General features: G+C 41.6%; 1 protein-coding gene across 1 annotated transcript; it reads right to left on the reverse strand.

Moving 5' to 3' along the window:
* Positions 1-8,975: 8,975 nt before the first annotated feature.
* On the reverse strand, positions 8,976-11,496 carry LOC145791830 (uncharacterized). The gene is made up of 4 exons (XM_082872276.1): positions 11,452-11,496; positions 10,972-11,377; positions 10,683-10,888; positions 8,976-10,601 (listed from the first exon to the last, which is right to left on the reverse strand). The coding sequence occupies exons 1-4, from the start codon at positions 11,494-11,496 to the stop codon at positions 9,948-9,950; spliced, it is 1,311 nt and encodes a 436-aa protein (XP_082728402.1). The 3' UTR covers positions 8,976-9,947.
* Positions 11,497-18,809: the final 7,313 nt, after the last annotated feature.

Consider the following 18,809-nt stretch of genomic DNA (forward strand, 5'->3'; position numbering starts at 1 on the left):
TATTTTTACTTTGATCACATTATTTTAAGTCACATCACCTCTCACACACATCATTTCAACCCCTAACCCAAACGGAACTCATATTTCACAAAAAGTGAAAAAATACATTTATTTATATTTAAAAAGTGAGGAAAAAAATTGGACTAAAAAAGTGCAATTTTTGTCTTTGTGGATGAAGAAAATGTGGATGTTTGGGTTAACTTTTTGACTTTTATAAAAAAATGTGTATTACAAAATTGTATAAATTAATGTGTAAGGCAAAATTAGAATTCGGAATTGTGTAGGCGTAATTTTTGACTTCCTGTGAATAGTAATAACTTTTTGACTTTTTGGTTTTTTTTCCCAACTTGCCAAACTTGGCCTTAATATGTAGTGTCACGTACGTTTCCGTTTCCCCCCCAAATTTGGAACAAAAACCAAAGTCGGCAGACAGTGCTTTTGAAATCCCACAGACGCAGTACTTTTCATGATGACACACATGCCGTAGCCTTTCTAATCTCACCAACTCATTTCCATTTCCCATACAAATTTCGGCTACTTTGCTGTCCCTCATTCTCTCTCCATTTCGATTTTGCTGTCCACCTCCAGTAACACACTCTCTCTCTGTGTCTCCATTTCGACTGCGCCAGGTCGCCGACGGTAACAGTCACCATTTTCTCGGGCATGTGTAAGTCTGTCTTTTTTTTTATTTCGGAGCACATTATTATTATGACCTACTGTGTTCCACTCGCACGACATTACCATTTATGAACTATGAAACTGTTCCTCCTTAGGTAATTGAAACCATACGTACGATTAGGTATACAAACTACACGGGTGACAAACTGATATTGCCATTGAGGAGTTCCAAACTGACAGACGGTCTTCGTTGAGCAGTGTAGTCGGATTTTTATTTCTCTGCATGAAGGTAAGTTGCGTATGGGTGCTGTTGGGTTGAATGTCCGATGTGGCCCTGTTTCAAGTGTGCGCATTGGTTGTTGATTCGGGCTTCAAGTCGTAAATACTATAAAACGAGTACAACATATGGCCAATTAATTTTCGTAAAACAGTGGCATGCCATATCTGCATAAATTAACGACAACATATCGTAGTTGAAAATAAACGAAAAGTACCACTCGTACAATGCACGTACGACTCAATGGTCCGTTGATTGTAAGTTGTTAACAGTCAATTTCGTTTTGTTACAATGTGGGAGTAACGTTCTTTCTGCATCCTTATGAATATTGCATGCAATTCTTTGCAGGAATTATCGTAATTGGATATGGGCGACATGTCAGACAATGCGATGCAACTGTGAGTTTATGTCGTTCAGTATTTGATACATTTAGGTTTGCAAGGTTATGTTTCCTGTACCTACTAAATACCACGGTCTGTTCGTCTATGGCATATTGTGCCGTTATGTACTGCCATCAGGAGGTTGTGCGATTTGAGTTTGACACATTTGCGATAGCCTCAAATTGCACCATGAATTTCGTGTAATGGATTAAAACCTGTGTCGATTTCTTAGCAGAATATGTGCACATACGGCATATGTCGCGTATTCTGCGGAGAGCATTTGTGAAATCCATAATTCACTGAGTTATACTAAACCACTTCGGTTCATCATTTTCGGTGACAACGGAAAACGACGTTACCAATTTCACGAAAATGGCACAACTTTTGAAATGGGAAGGCAAGATTGACTAACTTGAAAGTTAACCGACGAAGATGATAGGATGCACAAAACGTACATACCACCGATGTAATTTGGCCTTGAACAAAATTTCATTTACGCTGATATTTGTTACAGGCAAAGGAAAACATTGAAGGCAAGTGGCAAAGGTTCAGGAATGGAAAGGGTTGACATTACCGAGCCCCCTCGTCGAAAGCGGCCACTTGGGCCATTTATTTTTTACAGGTTCGATCCGTGTCCTTCAAAGCGGCTCACAGTACGAATCCCTCTCGTCAGAAACATGTGACAGTATTTTTGCACAATTCTGCATTACATATTTTGAACTCATAGCTTGCGCCTGTGCAGATTTCAGTTTGTACTCACAAGAAATTAAGATTTTAGAGACCAAAAGTAAGGGCCAAAATAATTTGGACCATTTATAATTGTTGTTGCAGAAATGATGTGGTTATTATATTTTTAGCAACCAAAATTGGACATTACGGATGCATTATTATGTAGTTTGGACCAAATTTGTTTGTGTCACAAATTGTGTACGTATATGTATATATATCCATCCATATCTAACATATACTTGCGCCGAAATTGACAATGGTTGCAGCCAGGAACAATTCAAGGAAAGACGAGAAGCAGACAACCCCGGACCGAATATGGTTAGTATGCAGACATGTAGTAAGTAGAGTACCGTGATGGAAACACGTGACTGCTGTGATAGCAAAGTATGGACTTCTATTCCATGCGCGCACTAGTCGTGCTTCCATTGTGTCGCATTCAGCGATTTCCAGCAGTCATAGAAGCCATATTGCATGTTCTTATAAACTCCGATTATTTGTAAAATTCCATGTCCGTTTTTATTTCAACTGTGTGCGAAATAGTAATTTGTATGTGCAAACATATGTAAATACCAGAAAATGTGCACACATTGCGAGTGATACAACTTTTGCTGACAATTATTTTGGACTTACAGCTCCTATTTGTCCTGTATGTGTGTCACGTTGGTGTAACACTTACAGAGCCGAAAGGATATTGGGGAAAGGTGGAAGGAACTCCTCTGTGATGAGAAGAAGAGGTTTCAGGACATGGCTAAGGCAAGTGCCAAGGAACTGGGCGAAGAAGTTGCAAAGAAATCTGCAAAGGTACTTACGTGCTTAGTGTTTTCGTAACTGCATTTGGGGAGGACCTGCTATCGACACAATGTTGGTTACTTTTTTGTATTAATGTTCACGTTAATCACATTGCAGAGTAAAATGCAAGTCCGCATATCATTGAAGGCAATTTTTGATATCGTGAACCGGTGTAACGAAGCACAAAAGCAGGCAGTCATTGATATTGGGTTCGGTGGCCTCCTGGGGTTAAAGTGTACCCGTATAGATCACAACATGTGCCAATGGTTGGTACAGAACTTCGATCCGGACACGTGTTCGTTGACTGTTCATGGCCGTCACCTGAGGCTCACCTGTGAGGAAGTGCATGTCTTATTGGGTATACGGTCAGAAGGCAATGACGAGCAGTTCACTGGTTCAATAGACGCATATCCCAATATCTACGAAGAGGTTGGAGCTGTTAAAGGAATCATTCCTTTGAACCAGTTGAGAGTTTATCTGACTGAGAGTGATGGTGCGGATGACGAGTTTCGGCGGAAGTTTGCGCTGTACGTGTTGGGGGCCATGTTGTGTCCTACCACAATGACCGCGTTGAGCCTGTCGTTCGTTCATGCCGTGAAGGACGTGACCGGTATGGGGGCATGTAATTGGGCAAAGGTGACACTGCAATTCCTTGTGAAAGGTGTTCGGAAGTATAAGATGAAACTTCAGCGCCAGGCAACTGGATGTGTTTTCCTTCTAATGGTAACGTAATCGACCGTTGTTTGTTTGTACCATGCCGATTACATATTTCATCCATTGCTGTGCATATGGTTCAATAAAATGGCAGTCGTTGCGAAATACAAACTTACCTGTTATTGAACAGCATGACAAATATACCTGTACGGGCCACATTTTTTGTAACCACGAAAAGCTTATCTTTTGAACCGGAAAGCTGCATGGGGATTCTGCCATCGAGACACATAAACACATACATATGATTGTGTTGTAAGTTGTATGCATTGTTAGCGAATACGGATTACTTTGCTCGGAAGTGTATAGTAAATATCTTTTCCCCCTTACAATGCAGCTATTTTACTTGGATCGTTTTGCCCCTCCCTGCAAGAGTACGTCGGCTACTACACGCTCCATCCCTCGGCTAAATGATTGGGGTGATGCCGAAATACGGGAGACGAGGCGACTTATGGGAAGGAAGCAAATGTTGCAGCAACATGAGGTAATCAACCCATTCGTTCTGCACATTTGACAGCATTGCCCCACCTGTGTTATGGATAACGGTGACAGACAGAATATGTGTTCCTATGACTAGGTGACAAGCACCGACAAACAGTGACCCATTCCTTAGCGTACGTCATATTTTCAGTTTGTCCCTCCCTATTTACTCTGAAATACTCGAACTTTTGGGGGGAAAACATGAAGTTTCCAGACGATGTTGTAGCCTTACAAATTCAATTTTATGTACTACTTCTGTTACGAAATGAATTTTCGTTAAGCCCTGAAGTCAGATTTTTGGAAAAGCTTGAAGATTTTGGTTTTTTAACCTTGTAAAAAGGTCAAAACATTGTCGTTCAGTTATTGTTAGTTAGTTTGTAATTGAAAGTTTCTCTTTGTTTATGTAATTGGGAAAAGGTAAAGTGGTAAACATGGGATCGACTGTGAAGTTTTTATCCACACCAGATGAGCATCATTTACAACAACATTTTTTTTCCATTTCAGACGAATGGAGTAATTAATTTTTATTAGATATATTTAATATGTAAAGTGTGTACACATATGTTGTGTGCAACTTAAGAAAGCAGACAGAAACTTTACGATTCACAGTTGAGCTCGATTAACGATTCAGTGCATTACCATTTTCATTTATGATTTGAATCCCGATTTGACAACTATGTTAGGTGGAGTTTCATCCAACAAAAGCGGAAAGCAACGACATTGATGACGCAATTGACACACACCATGTCAATAACAAACAGAAACCACGGATTGATGATGTTCGTTTGAGCAAGGTTGAGACCGACATTGGTGAACTGAAGGAAACCATGAAGCAAGTGCTTCACAGCAATGCGGAAATAAGGGAGATGTTGCTCAATTTCCGAGGGAAGGAAGCTGTTCACAATGCAAAGGTAAGCAAAAGCAATCAGTACACATGCTTCACACAGTTCACAGAGGTTACTTGAAGATGAAATATCGTACCAGGTTAATGTATGTGTTTGTGTGATTAGGTGGAGTCCACTGAAAGAAATTGTAACATTAACATATCCTCCAGCATTGGTGAACTGAAAGGAATGCTGAACGAACTGGTTGCAGCTATATTGTCTGGGAAACAACCGTTTACTGAACAGACACACATTGCTGAAATGAAGCAAATGATGCAGCAAGTGCTGGCAGGTTTATCGGAAACAGCACAATTGGCTCGCTCAGAGGAAAAGGGTGTTGACCCTACCATGGGAGTCGAGTTGCATGATGGCGGCGTGGTCTTCCCAAATTATTATGGTAGCCCAAATGAGGGTAATGTTCAAGATTTACAGGGGGTGGATTGGGAGGACAATTATGTGAATGGAATGTTGTCCAATGAGATAATTGATATGCACGTTGGACAGTTGCGTACCGTCCAAGAAGTTGGGGACATGCACAACAACCGTCGCCTTGCGTTGGAGGAAACATACGCAAGCGAAGAAAGCAAATCTCTTTCAGTTCAGTTTCTGTCCATGAAGAACGTTGCAAAACAGAGTTTATCTTCGTTTGATGATTTGCAAACGTTGCCACCAATGCGAGGAGAAGCAGACAATGTGCATCCTTCTGCTGGTAAGGTTGCCCAAACATTGGGAGCGGGACAAATTGTAACAGGCACACGAAAGGGAAGAGGAAGAGGAAGAGGAAGAGGTGTTGAAGCGACAGACGTAGGGGATATGCATTCGTGCAACGATAGCAAAATAAGTACTCGACTTACTGCCGAAAAATTCCCAAGTCGCCACATCACTTCACCTTTCGTATGTTTCATTACCAATTGATGCCGACAGCATTACTGATCATAATAGAACCATTATTTGTGTTGTATTTTAATATTTGTCATTCTACTGCAAGTTTGCAGTAACAAATGTTGTACAATTGTCTTACAGATTTCGGACAAACTCCTGTCCAAACTGCACAGGTTGGACAAGCGGTTCCGTTCAGAGGTTAGACATCGCTTCACCAATTTTAGATGCATAAGGATGTGTTATGTACTTTGCAAATTACATTTCTGAACAGTAGTCAGTTAGTTAATTGTTTATATTAATAGGAGGAGTTGATGTTACTTGATTGTTTATATTGATAGAAGGACTTGATAACACTGGAGAGCAGAGAGGTTTTATCAGCGGCCCAAGACGAAGTTGTTGACTCTGTACTTGACGACACAAACAATGAAAGGTACGGATGAGTTTAGTACTCGCAATTAACCTGTTCCGTAGTATTTGTGAAATAAGTTTGAATTCCACAATTTTCATGTGTCGTGCTATGTTTATTTGATTCTTGTAGGTATCAGTTCTTTAATTTTTCATTCTCTATGATTTTGATGGGTTTATGATGGGTTTATGATGGGTTTATCCATGTCGTATGTAGGATTCTCTTTGAATTTAATGCAGTGGGCTACGGAAAGATCAGTGGCTAAATTTCCTGTCTGAAGTTTTCTTCTTTTGGTCTTATCCTGCACACATGTACCTATTGGGAAAATTGCAAACCACTGATATTTTCACAAAAATTTTAACACATTCATGGAAACCTTTATAATTTTAATTATGAAACTTAATAAAGTTTACCAATGATTTGCAAATTTTTTTGAGAACTTATAATGAAGTGCAATTTTCCCTACCTATTTTCTTCTACTCTGCTTACATTTTCCATTTTGATCATTTTGGGATATTGTTGGCTCCAGTTTGTAAAAAACGTGTTTCTTTTTTTTTAACTTGCTGACCTGTAAATGAGCATTTCAATTTTCACATATTATTTTAGCAAATACTATTGGACATGTCATGAGTTGTAATATCTAAAACTTTGTCTTTTCATTTTGTTTTTTAAAAACTTAAAACTAATCTTCATTGGATTGGAGCCTAGTAGAATCAGGAATATCTGCCATAGTTGTACAACAGGAAAAACTAATCTTATGTTGTAGAGTTAAGCCAGATACGTTTAAGTTTTACTAGGCTGTAGGTTGCTTCTTACTGATTGATGTATACGTTTTATGTAAGGACATTGTCGTGTCTATGAATCTGCATGAAATGCCTTGCGAATGTGCTACGCGACGTGACATGCGCACGCTGAAACCAGGGGCATGGCTATCCGACACTGTAAGTCGTGGCATCTGACAATGTTATTTCCACTATATTTGCATGATGGACATATCCATGTAGGGACATTGTTATTTCGTATTACATTTAAACAAATGGCAAACCTTATTTCGCAAGTTGCCTGGTCTGTTACAATGTTCCAGCCAATCAACTTGGTCGCGGTTCAATTGACTAACGGACAGCGGCAAGTACACAAAGACGGTAGGCATACTGCGTGGTTCTTTCCAGTATATTTGTCGGTAAGTAAGTGTTTTAGGTCGGTTGTGTATTGCAGAAGACATATTTTCAGAAAACTTTGGCTGACTGAACTTTACACACTAAACATGCAGACTTTGATACTAAATCAAAAAACTCAACCTCTGAACCATGAAAATATGGTCAAATCATATTTTGGACATGACAGATATACTGGGGTGCTTGATGCATGTGAGAAGGTAATATGAATGTCCATCCCATTGAAGCGAGTAGATTTAATATGGACGTCGGTAATATGAATGTCGATCTCATTTACTTGAATGCCAATGTAAATATGAAAGTGCGTACATGTTCGCATGCCCTCTAAACAATGTCTTCGCTTGTGTTTATGTTTATGTGTAGATTTACATGCCTTTCAATTATCGAGGAGTACATTGGGTGTGCCTAAAAATAGATATGGTAGACCGTGTGGCGTACCTATTTGACTCATTGGCATCCGCCACACTGGACACCAACAAGCTGAACACAGCAAAAATGTTGGTATGTCGTGCTGAATTTCACAAATCTACTTCCACACTGTCACATCCTTCACATAAACTAACCGTCTCATTCTGCAACAGGTTCAAACAATGCATGCCTTACTGCAACTACAGTTTGGAAATGAATATGCTGTAGACATGCGTACCTTTGAGGTGCGCATGTTAGAACAAAGGCCATTACAACAGCTGGACGAGTAATCCACAAACCCTGCGTCACATTGACTTCACTCTTGAATCACTCATTTAACGAACCTGCTTATATTTTACGAGAAACTGAATGTTACATTTCATTTGTAGCACTTTCGACTGTGGGATGTTTGTGATCAAGTACATGCAGCGGCCTGATATACCCAGCGGTCCACACAAGGTACATTGTACCGCTTAATTTCCAATTGCGAAATAAATCCGTTTATTCCCTACCACTGTAACCGTACCTGATTTGTGTTATTCGCTTTCTGTACATAGTTTCATCCTTCTGTGCGCCGGAAGTTGGTGCTTGACTTCGTTTTGGATGTGAACAATACAAAGATGGGCGAGTATCGTTCGTGCATGTGATTGATTGCAATTACAACAAATAGTGCAGCGATTTTATCATGGCCTGCCAGTACGAGTGTAATTTCGATGCCCAACCACAACTGGATTACTGCATCAGCTTGTCGTGACAACTTTTTAGGTCGCAGCTGTGATAATACTAATTTCCCACGCGTATTGATTGTACACATAATTCCAATGTTTGGGACTCGAACAAACGAGGGAAAGTAGTCATGTTTGTTTGCTTTTATCATGGCCTGTACATAATGTGATACACATAATTCCAATGTCATAGGTACAGTACAGAACAAACAATGTAATGTCATATTTGCCCAAATGACTATACTAATGTTTGTCCAGTGCAATGTGATATTTGTCCAACAAACAATGCAAGTTGAAAGTAGTAATGTTTGTTCGCTTTTACCACATGAATTATGTTTGTTCGATTTTTTTTAATGCCATGATTTTGTCCAAAACAAAGCAAAAAAAAGCCCATAGAACAAACAAATAGCGGTGACTATAATGCACTTTGAAGGGGAATTGATTACTTCATAAAATTGCACAAACGGTGAAAAATTGCACAAAAAATAAAAACAACCATACAACAGACCATTAAAAACACAGAGTATTGATATTCAATTTTTTTTTTTTGTTCAGCAAAACAAAAAACTGTATTGATGGAAAAGCACATACAAGGTGTCAATGATACATCAACAAAGAGGAGGTTGGAGACCAACGAAGAGAAACAAAAACAGAAGGAAAACAATAACAATGTAACTCCAAGCCCATCCTCACAAAACCACATAACAGGGCAACCAGATGAAACTCCAAGGCAGCATGAACAAACTTCAGACCATACAGCCACCATTGAGACTTGAGCCTGAACCTTCAACCTCCATTGAGACTTGAGCCTGATCCTTCAACCTCAAAAAAAAAAAAAATTAGTACAGCAGCAGACCAACAATTACAACAAGGCCCGCAGCAGACCTCCAATAACTTTCCCCAATCCAACAGCAGACTTCCAATACAGCACACCAAAACATCATTCAAACAATTGCAAAAAGGCCAATATGCAGCAGCAGACTTAAGCCTATTCGTTGATCCCATATAGCAGCAGCAGAGTACATATATAGCAGAGCAGATTTGAAGCATAGCAGAGCAGCAACCAGAAATGAGCATGCTTGACCCCATAAACTAAGCCAGAGCAACAAGCCAAAAATAAGGCAAAGCATAGCAACATTGAAGCACAGCAGAGCAAAAGTAGCCACCAAGAAGATATGGTAATACCACAGACTGACCAAAATCCTGCATACCACAGCTTGACCAAACTCCTGCACCCCAGTTTCAAAAAACACCAAACACCACCCCCTAAATGAGACTTTGATACTATCCAGAATACAATATATGTCGTCCACTGAATACTGTAGGCCTCTATAACGTTGCTTACAGCAAAGTGCAACCCTCACTTTCACCATCTCAGCCAATTCAGGCCCATCAACAATCTTATCATTAAAAAGGCAATCATTCCTACCTTTCCAAATCATTCCTAGGTGTGCAATACAAAAGAATACATATATAAACTAGCCTAGGATTTGGGGAACAGAACGCCTAGAACACCCCACTCTGATTGAGCATCTGCCAGCATGGCTTGGGCTTGGTCCAACTCAGCTTTAGTTGTCTGAATGGATGCAGAACAATGTCTAATTTGGGAGAGCATCATCCTTGCTTCTTGATTAAGCTGGTCGTGTTGCTGCTGCAGATGAGCCTTTCTTTGCCGGACAGAGGCAAGTTCTGCCATGAGTTTGGCTTCCTCAAGTTCAAGTGCTGAGTGTTGCTGAAGAATGGCTGCAGAGGTCTGCTGGCTGAGTTTGAGTGAAGTAGATATGGTGTGGGCTTCGTTTAGGAAATCCTTATTGGTTTGAATATCCTTCGAGCAAGTCTGAACCATCTCTGAAAGGGTTGGCCATTCTGTGATGATCTTGGCCAATTGCTTTAGTTGAATGGGGTTGAAAGGATTAGGGGAGAGGTTTACAACAGCAGAAAGACAGGCCAAGGTTTCATCAGGTTTGTGGAGAATGATTTCTTCAACTGGGGTGTTAATGAGGTTGATGAAGGTGGTTAAGGTTTGTTGAGTTTCAGCATCAAACAGATGTAGCCTTTGAGGCAATGGGGATATTTCGTCTAGATCTTGTTGAAGAATAGAAACTTCGGCCCAAATATCCTGGCATGGACCGACGGCCTGTGAACATTAATAGTTTGGTGAGAATATATGCTTGCAAGTAATAAAGAGTAAATAGGATGAGGTTGGAAATGGTAGTACCTGTCCTGATAACGTGCACGCAGACGGTTGGCCTTGTTCAGCTGTGGTTGTCGCATGAGGACGAGTTGTTTCTGGTACTGATGAGATGGCAGCATCAGCGCCTTGAGGGTGTTTCTCTGGTTCTGCTAGCAGGGGAAAGTCATGAGGACCTTCAAGTTCTGTCTCGCCCATTGGTCGTGGAGATGAGTCCTGTATTATGTCCATCCCTGTAAATTGGAGAACAATACCAGTTACTTAAAGAGAAGTTTTTTTTTCCCAAACGAACAGTAACATTTGTATTTCTATTTACCTTGGTTGTGGTGAACTTCTGGTTGAGGGGATTTTGTGTTGTCATCTGTTGGAGAGGATTGGCTGTTGATTGAAATGTCAAATTCAATCCTCTGTGATTCTTTGTTTGACGTTTGGGAATTGGAGGGGTTGGATGGTGATGGTTGAGGGCTAGAGACAGAAGGGACAATGTGTTGAGGAGAAGTGGAAGGATGTTGTGATGCAGACTGTGTGGATTGCTGTGGCGAAGACTGTGAAGCAGGTTGTAAGGAAGTTTGTTGCGATGCTTCAGGTGGTGGTGGAGTTGGTTGTACAGTGGGTTCTGTGGGTACATTACTGATTGGACTGGGAATTTGATGAATGTGTTGAGGAGAAGTGGAAGCATCGTCATCATCAGCAGCAGCAAGGAGTAATCTCCTTCTTTTTCTCTGCACAAAAGTAAGTGATCAGTCGGGCGTGAATGCAAATTCAGATGCTGTAAATATGTAAAGTGAAGGCTTACTTGGTAGAGCTGCCCTGAAGGATTTGATGTTGTTTCGCCAACCATTTAGCTGAGAGGGATATCCCACTCACTTAGGTCTGTGCTTAGAGCAGGAGCAGTGGAAGGCTCTTCTCTCTTCTTCGCCGTGACCTCTGTCTCAGCAGGGGTACCGGTGGTAGCTCCTCTCTGTGCTTGTGTCTGCGCGGCTGCGAAAGAGTCTGCCATTAATTTCGGAACTGAGGGGGTGTTTGTCTGAGTAGTTGCATCCATTGGATCCTTGCCTTTACGTTGGTCCCTAACCAATGGTTCAGCAGCAGGCACAATTTTGGCTGTCAAGGGTTAAACAAGTTAGTGTTGTAGAGAAAAAAACAAAACAAATTGCATGACACAGTCAGGGATATGAAGTATATGAAGGAAGGATACCTGTAGCCTTAAGCTTGGAAGGCGAGGATATGCGGCCCTGAATATGAATACAAGTATCGTTAAGGCAGCTTTCAAGTGGCTTGCAGAAAATAATGGCAGTCATAAGTCCCCACCAATGGTCAAAAGTAGCCGAGCAGTCCGAAGCAGGTTTGAAGAAGAAGGGGCCAAAATCTTGGAAAAGTTTGGTGTTCTCTGTCAGAATGGATTCAGCTTGTGTAGGATCTTTCAAGTGGATTCTGGACCCAATCTCCTCATGGATGGTTGGGTGGAAATAAGGATAAGGGATAGCCTGGGAAAGACCAAATTGCCTGGACCATTGATTGGGACAGTATGCCTCAAAACTGCAGCTGGATAGCTTGGCGGAGGATATGGAACAGCCAACCAAGACATGTCTATAGGTGAGAATGTGTCTTCAACTCTCATTTTGTTCTTGGACTTGCTCATTGTGTAAATCAGAAGGGTTTGTGAAGAGGAAGCGAAGTCTACTGGAGGAGAATTCAAAGTTTTGAAATGGCATGTACAGGTTGGAAGGTCTCTGCGAAGGGAGGTTGTAAAACATGGTAAGATGATTTGTGAAAGTGAGTTTTGAATGGCTGTTATAAGTGAGCAGTTGCTCAGCATAGGAGTGGCAAACAGGTTTCAAGGTGTTAGGTGGTGGGGGTCGTGCCTCAGGGAAATAGGCATACAACCAGGCCTGGAAGAGCCAGAAGGGGCCACCACAGTTGCCAGAAATCTTCTTGTTGACAAAGGAAAATAGGGCCTTGTAAAGGGTGGCAAGAAGATAAGGGGCTAAAGCCATAAGTTGGCCGTCTTGCATACACAAGGCAAGGGGGAGGTATTCTTTCGTGATCTTGTACCCAGGGACACAAAAAAGAAACTCACAAAGCCAAAGTAAGTAAAAAGCAGTTCTTTCTTTGTCATCGACAGGGGAACCACGCTTGCCTTGGTATTTTTTGGCAAAATCTGTATAGCACATGTCAGTGTTTAAAGTAAATGTCACTTTTGGAGGCTCAAGGAGAGCATGAATTGGATTGCCCAAGATTGGCAGACCAGTCAAGTGAGCTACATCTAAGATGGTAGGGGAAATCATACCAAAATTGAGGAGTAGGGAGTTACTAGACTGCGACCAAAAGCATGCAGCAGCAGCAATCAGCCCTTTCTCCACGTCATAAATTTTAGTCTACAGTCTAATTGCTTCAGCAATGCCCTGGTGCTTCCATACTTCGGCGTCGTGACCTTCAATTCTCCTGGCCCAGCTTCGCCAATCAGAGTCTGGTGACCTCCACCCTCTGAGTGGGTTTTTGCTGACATTCCAGTTAGTCCACTTGAGTCCAGCTTGGTTGAGAAGAAGGTTCTCACCATTACCAAGGGGATAGTATGGAGCTAGCTCGTCTGGGAAGTAAGACGCGAAGGTAGGGCCTAGAGTAGCCTTAGCGATAGAGCTTGGGCTGGGCAATAGGGTTGCAGCAAATTTTAGAGGAGCGATAAGTGCTCTGATAGGGTCCGGGAAGCGGAGTAGGTCTTCATTGTTCTCCTCAGCTGGAGATGGTTGAGATTTTTTCGGTGCCATGGCTTAGGGTTTTGTGGTGCTCTGGTTTTGAACGGAAATGGTTGAGAATAAGGAGTACAGTCTGGGGAGTTCGAATCAGAGGGAAATGAAGTGGTTTGAAGTTGAAAGGGTGGGTCTTTTATAGCTTATGATGGGGCCAGTATATTTAAAAGCTCTTATATTGGGCTGTACTTTATGTTTGTTTTGGGCCCAAACAATGGCCCCCTCATTGAAGTTAAATATCATATGACTTGGACCCCCATGACCCCCTCTCTCTCTGATTGGCCACTTTTTTTTTTTTTTTTTCAATTTCTTATTTTTTTTCCTTCTCCAAACAGCAGCCCCCACGTGTGTGTGTGTGGGGGGGGGGGTGGTGATTGGGGGGGTCTCAATCACTTCCGCAATATTTAACTTGAACATGGGGGCCATTGTTTGCACCAAGTTTGGCCAGTCTCTGTCGACAGATGGTCCACTTAATCGAGGGCATGTGGCCAAGTCTGAAGGAATGTCCACGACCTGAAAGTGGGCTCTCTGCATGTGGGTCACCTAGAAGTGATAGGGGAAGTTTTTACCACCAGTCACGGAGTTAGCGGGCACACTTTCGGGAGGAAGCATGAGACAAAGCAGGAGCCTTGCTCTGTCGACAGAAGTTTAAAACAGTTGGTGGCCATGAAATAAACACAAGAAAAGGGAGCTCGACAGAGAGAAGTGGAGGTTTAGTATTGATATCCGTATACTGTTTTTGTGGCCCATCATTGCATGATCCCACACGTCTACACCATAACTGCCACTGTAACTGCCCCGACTTCGAATCTTCAAGTCCACTCTGCCAAATATTGACTCTTCCCTGTCGACCTTCCTTTTCACCATTGTGGGGCATGTCCCTCATCATTATGAGACAAAAATCGACAGAATATTGTCCACTAAACACAACCACAGTCCTTGCAAACTGGGTCAATGAACCGCAACACTTGGCCACTCACAGTTACTGCCCCTGACTATGAATCATCAAACTCTGCCAAATATTGAATTTTTCCTGTAATTTAATCAAAATATATTCAATGTCGGTAAACTTGAAAATACGTTTGAAATAACCTTTTTCTGTATTGTAATGACTTAAACACAATTGTTGTCCTACATTTTACGTAACAAAAATACACAACTTATTTATATCAAAAACAAAATATACATCTCGGGTTTATAATCAAAAAAATGGGAACTACTTTTTTTTAAAAAAAAGTTCACTCATATTTTCACCTACATTCTGATTGGATATTAGATTAAAAATTCCTCTTTGCACCTATTTTTCCCACATCCTCCCAACAGCTACTCCATTCAACTAACATTGAATCTTGCATGCCACCTGACTTACACGCTGGAGCAGTTACTGGCAGTGCTCATGGATTTAGTGGCCACCCTCCAAGAGGAAACATGAACGAATTGGGAGTCTGTATCTGTCGAGGAAAGGCTAAAAGGACCTGGGCACAGGTGGTAACTTCAATTATATGCACTTCGACAGGTGGCAACTTACTTTCTACATTGTAACTTCTGTGTAGTTTTTTCCCTTCTACTTTCTACTTTGTTACAAACAACACAACAACTTACTTTCTACTTTCTACTTTCTACTTCGTTACTTTCTACTTTGTTACCATCACTTCATCGAAAGAAGTCTTCATCCATTTCAGGCATTTGAACCAATACCACAATTGCTTGATTTTCTTCTTGAACTTGTCAACTTTAAATTACTGCTTCGTTGCTGTCCATATAGGCCCACCATAATTTTACTAACAATAAACCCATAGTAAACATTAAATAATTTCACAACTCCTGTTCGTAACTCGTAATTCATAAACCGATCGGCATGGAGATAAAGTAACGAGTTCGTTGGGTTACTTTCTCCAAGTAACACCCAAAATTAACTGCCACTTGGATTATATACAAAATGCATGTGCTGGTATGTAATTTTGCAAACCCACTTGGACAAAATTCGTATTTTACTCGAAATATAATACTAATTTACGGACACAAGTCATAACAAATCAATACGAAGCGAAACACATCGTTAGTTGATAAACCACACCGCAAAAAACCCTTCAGTTAGATCCAACCAAATATGGAACAGAAACAAGCAACCCGCAATAGGAATCTTGGAATACAGACATAAGCCAATTCCCCACCCAAAACAACACACAGACAACCCATATATATCTCACCTCACCTTCAGTTAGTTTTGAAAATGACAAGTCACTGCAAACACAAATGACAACATCACTCTAAACAATATGGGAAATTTACAACTCGTGGCCTTGTACATAAGTAACGTTGTGCCATTTCCTGGCATTGTACATAACCAATTATTTACACGTTACGTACAGCAATCCGTGCAAAATGAAAACTACATACATTATTTCCATGTGTTTTCAATAGCTAAGGGAATAAGTAAATCATACAAATTATACAATTACCTGATTCACCTCATCAATTGTGTTCGAATCATTTTTCCACACTGCTGCTTCAACACTACCGTATTGGCCCACAGGCTGCTTGGAATCAGGAGAAACATCAAAAAATAGTCGCCGTTGCTTAATGTGCGGTGTACTTGGATCCACCAACCCAGTTTTGCAGCGAACGGGCAATGACTCCGCATTGTACTCACGGTCAGTTATGTGGGGTGTATCTGCATCTGAGTTATTACCCACTGTTCGGCTAAACCGAACCTTAGGACACATTCGCTTTGTGTGCCCAATGCATTTGCAATTCCCACATTTTCTTGGTCTTCGACAGTTGAACGAGGCCCGTCCTGGGTTCCCTTTTGTCTTCACAACATCAGGATCTTCTACTCCAAATTGTCGACGGAATGAGTGTTTCCCTTTGTCTCCATTCCCACCGTTCAAATTCCTCTCATATAACTCCTTCATCCGGCTCGTCATCGGAAGACATGCATCCCTAGCATCCTTGAAACCTTCCGTTGATTGCGAGGCATAGAAACACATTTCGTTGTAGAAAGAACACAATATCCCATACCGGGCCGTCTGTGTTGTAGTGCTATCAATTGAGGGTTGAGGCCATTGCTGGCCATCCTGGCTTGCAGCCCTTGTCCATCTATGCAGCACACAAGTTGGGGGAATTTGCGTTAAATTTTCAGCTTTCATAACACATATCATGTGGCAGCAAGGTAGCCCCAACGACTCAAACTTCATGCAAGAACATCTCATTGCAGCATCCATTGGACTGTGTGTTACTATCCATGATCTGTCCTTCACTCTGTACTTATGAATATAGTAGCATTTCTGACCATCCGGCAAAGGGAACACATCCTTCACATTCAACTTCCCCTCTTCTAAGATTTCATCACGGAACATTCTAAATATATTTCGGGTGAATAGCTCAGCTCCATGTCTCTCTATATCTCGCAATGGAGTAATCAATACCGGAAAAGTGTTATTTGTTTCAGCATCATCTCCAGCCTCGTTATACCTTATCCTTGCAAGAGCCCGATCATAGTGCCTAACAAATTCATATAGCTTCAATTTGTGTTGGAGGAAGGGATTGAAATAAGCATTCATACACTCCGAGCGATGAGTGCTCTTCATCCCAGCAAAGAAATGTCCACGCATATATGCCTCAGCCCACATATGACGCTTCTCATATGTCTCCAACACCCAACTGTTGGTTTGAAGTCCAAATTCTTCGACCATTGTCGTCCAGCCATGCTCAAACTTTGTCTCATCCGTTTCCATGTCCATGCACTGCTTGAAAGCATGTGCAAAGCCACTTATGTGAACATTTGAAACAGCATTTTTCCCAAGATGCCAATTACATAATCGATGTCTTGCATCTGGAAATACTCTTCTGATTGCCTCTCGCATCGACTTATCCCCATCTGTCAGTATGGACACAGGTGCTTTATTGCCCATCGCCTCCATAAATGTTTCCAAAACCCATGTGTATGTCTCAATTGTCTCATTAGCTAGCAAAACACATGCAAATATCGTGGTCCTAAAGTGGCTAGTCACACCAGCCAACATGACAAACGGTTTCTTGTATGCATTGGTTCTGTAAGTTGAGTCAAATATCAACACATCACCAAACTTTGCGTAGTCGGCCCGCGATTTCGAATCTGCCCAGAACAGATTTTGTAACTTGTTATCGTTACACACATCATACTTGTAAAAAAAACGTGCATCAACATCAAGTTTTGCGCATAGGTAAACCAACGCACCCTGCGCATCACCATCCTCAACTTCTGCTCTACGTTCGGCTTGAATATGGTTGTGCAGATCCGTGCGGATGAAACCAACATTCTCATAAGACCCGGACTGATTTACCATATAGTCCATGATTTGGCTAGTCTTCACACCGACATTGCGCATAGCCATTGCTTGAGCTTTGTCATCGCTGTTTAAACTGCGATGTGACCTCAGATACATCACACAGTGTTGTTCCGCCAATTCATGGTTGTGGTCTGCGACGAAGTGAGTCACAACATACTTTCCCCCTTCACCAGCATCCGCATCGTACCGTATGCGAAATTGGGCTTTGCAACCTACTCTTGTTAGTGCCTTGGGAGCTCTACTCTTCTCAGCAACACAGTCCAAGTATTTTGGTAATCTCTGACCTTCCCTTGAACACAACCACAGCCTACTAACGACCTTTCCCTCTTTATTTGTGTTAAATCTGGATTTTCGTATACTAAATCCCTTGGCTTTAGCATACGCATTGTAGAAATCTTCTCCATCTTCGACCGAATCAAATTTCTGTTCCAGAATAGCACGTTCAACATCACCAACCATGTCATTGCGATGAGCATCGTCAACCATTTCTTTTTTCACATCGGCTCCGCCATCTTCAACGTTCATGTTGGTTGCTTCTTCATTGCTCGGACCAGCTTCGCAACCATGATCAGGTTCTGCCCGACTTTCATTCATCAAACGGATGTCATCTGCTTCATTTGGAATGTCATAATCATCACCTTCCCTTTTAACTTCCGCTGGGGCCATACTGCACATGACATTACTACCAACAATTACTTGATGACCGAAAATTGTTAACACAAACACAAACATGACATTTTCACACGGGTTACCTGTTTGTGCAAACACAAACACTCGCTTGAGAAACAGAAAGAGAAAGGTTAGCTGCCAATGGAGGGGTTTCCGTTGGAGCGAAGCGTAGAGCGGTTGAAGTTAGGATGGGGGTTTAGTTGAGGGAAAATAGCTGAAGTGAACGGGCCAGAGAGACAGAGAGGGAGACAGAGAGAGGGACACAGCTCCATACCTCATATCTAGTTCGAGAGAAGGGCTTCACTTCAGCAATGGAACCAACACAGCCTTCTAGTTACGTTGTTGTTGGAAATCGCCCGTTATACTGTTCCCTACAGAGCTTCGTCAATGGAATGAACCCAACA

The sequence above is a fragment of the Camellia sinensis genome, chromosome 5 (assembly GCF_055761805.1).
Source record: "Camellia sinensis isolate YWXY chromosome 5, ASM5576180v1, whole genome shotgun sequence".
Classification (NCBI taxonomy): Eukaryota; Viridiplantae; Streptophyta; class Magnoliopsida; order Ericales; family Theaceae; genus Camellia; species Camellia sinensis.

What these genes read in the sequence shown, in the direction of transcription:
- LOC145791830 (XM_082872276.1), bottom strand. Translation starts at nt 11,496, where the DNA reads ATGGTTGGCGAAACAACATCAAATCCTTCAGGGCAGCTCTACCAA. An exon ending in CTTCAGGGCAGCTCTACCAA is followed by an intron (nt 11,378 to 11,451) that starts GTAAGCCTTCAC and finishes ACTTTTGTGCAG; the next exon opens with AGAAAAAGAAGGAGATTACT. An exon ending in AGAAGTTCACCACAACCAAG is followed by an intron (nt 10,889 to 10,971) that starts GTAAATAGAAAT and finishes TCCAATTTACAG; the next exon opens with GGATGGACATAATACAGGAC.